The 2,001-nt window shown below is 36.1% G+C and overlaps 1 protein-coding gene across 1 annotated transcript; it reads left to right on the forward strand.

Annotated features, from left to right (window-relative positions):
* The first annotated feature begins 582 nt into the window (after positions 1-582).
* LOC148585286 (uncharacterized) lies at positions 583-1,272 on the forward strand. The gene has a single exon (XM_088516379.1). It carries the CDS (start codon positions 768-770, stop codon positions 1,017-1,019), a length of 252 nt encoding a protein of 83 aa, XP_088372505.1. The 5' UTR covers positions 583-767; the 3' UTR covers positions 1,020-1,272.
* Positions 1,273-2,001: the final 729 nt, after the last annotated feature.

Genomic DNA, 2,001 nt, shown 5'->3' on the forward strand with positions numbered 1-2,001 from the left:
ATTTAAGGGGAAAAAAAATGTAGATTTTGGCAGGATGAGTAGATTGGAAATTGTAATGATAAATTGTTAATTACAGCAAAAAGAACATACATTTTAACTATTTTTCTCTCTTCCCTCTCTGCATTTTAACTTTTGAGCGCAGTTTTTCACTTCCAATAATGGACAAATTGCTTTATGATTGATCAATATGTATAGCCTCACAATAGATCACATACAAGACAAAACCAGGATTAGGATGTTTATAATAATTTTCTTAATTTCTTTGAACTTTCATTGTTTTTTTGTAATGGCACTTTAGAGTTCAAAAAACTTTAACAAAACAAGTGGTTTTTCCTTCTTTTGTATGTCTCCTTCAAGAAAACAAGTGGTTTTTCTTTTTCTTTTTTTTGTCAATCTCCTTCCAAAACTCTGGACTTAAAAACGGTGTGCGCATTACCAACTAAAGTGACAGCATTGCCTTGATGCCTTGTAACATCCAAAGCATATTATGTAAAAGCCAAAGTTGCCCCTTCCTAATTAGTGCCACGATGTTGTTCTACAAGGGCAGTGCAGTCATGTTATGTTAGAAACCATTGGCTCCCCAGACTCCAAAACCATCGGCAACTGCCATAATCCCCATGGTTTTTTCACCAACTTCCCATCGCTCTCCCTTAATATATATATAAAGGGACCTCCTCTTCCATTTCCTTCATCGAGCACATATCTTTCTTGGATCACACAAAGTTTGTTCAATTCGAAAAAAAGTGATATTGTGAAGAGCAGAGAAGATGAGTCAAACAAGCAGAGCATTTGTGGCGGCTAGTGTCGGAGTTGTGGAGGCCATGAAAGACCAGCTAGGGATCTGCAGGTGGAATCATGTCATAAGATCAGCGCAGCAAAATGCAAAGAACCATCTCAGGTCCTTCTCTCAGGCCAAGAATCTTTCCTCTTCAACTTCTGCAGTGGTTTTAAGCAAAGCAAGAGAATCAGAGGAGTCTTTGAGGACAGTCATGTACTTGAGCTGTTGGGGTCCGAATTGAGGCAAAAGTCAGCTGAAGATGGTGGCCGTACAAGAAGCCATTGATTTCTGGTACAACTTGGTTGAGTGAAGGAAGAATATTTGAAGACTACCCACCAGAGTTTTTGCAGATGGCATACCAGTGGGAAATGTCAGGCGGAGCTTAATTAGTATTTGGATGATGCAAAACTATTCTAATTTGTAAATATGTAACTGGAAATTGCTCTAATATATACATGATTTATGACAATTTTTTTTGTCTTCTTTGATGTTTTTAATTAGCTTTTTCCACGGACGGTTGATTGTCTTCGTTTCTTGGTGGCAAATGGTAAGTAAGCCTTGAGGTAGGCTCAGTTAATTATTATTGAAAAGGTAACTTAATTAATTAATCTTGTTGATTTATAGGTTACGAGCCTATTGATAATCAAGTTTATTGATTCGTCCGGTTTGGCAAATGGCAGACAACTCCCCAGAAAACTGGCTTTTTTTTAATCACCCACATCCTAGATAAGAATAAGTTAGAAGGTAAAAACAAGAAAATCAGAATCACATCCATGCGTATCCTATTTTCTACCAACACTATCAAACTTTACACTATTCCTAATAAGATTAATGGTGGTTAATATCTCCCCGCTCACAGGTACTAGTGGTGGCTAGCCACTGTACCTAATGTGGCACCGACGTTGTACTAGATGTTTCACAAGAACGTGCAAACCTCATCGTATTGTGTAAACCTCATCGAAAGAGGATTATTAAGTGGGTACGAGTAGGCCATGTGAGAATGATTTTGTATGGTTAAATAATTTATAAAGATTATACTTTACATTTCATTAGCATGATTTTTTTGCCTTAAACTACAATTGGTTGTCTCCAAAATCATGTCTTACCTGCTTTATAAATGTATTATTTTTTCTCAATTGGTGTAACTGTAAAGAAAACAATCACAATATATAACGTATTCAAATATCATAACATTTCTAAAATGTCAATTCTTTATACTTATT

The sequence above is a fragment of the Corylus avellana genome, chromosome 5 (genome assembly GCF_965113065.1).
Source record: "Corylus avellana chromosome 5, dhCorAvel1.hap1.2, whole genome shotgun sequence".
Taxonomy (NCBI): Eukaryota; Viridiplantae; Streptophyta; class Magnoliopsida; order Fagales; family Betulaceae; genus Corylus; species Corylus avellana.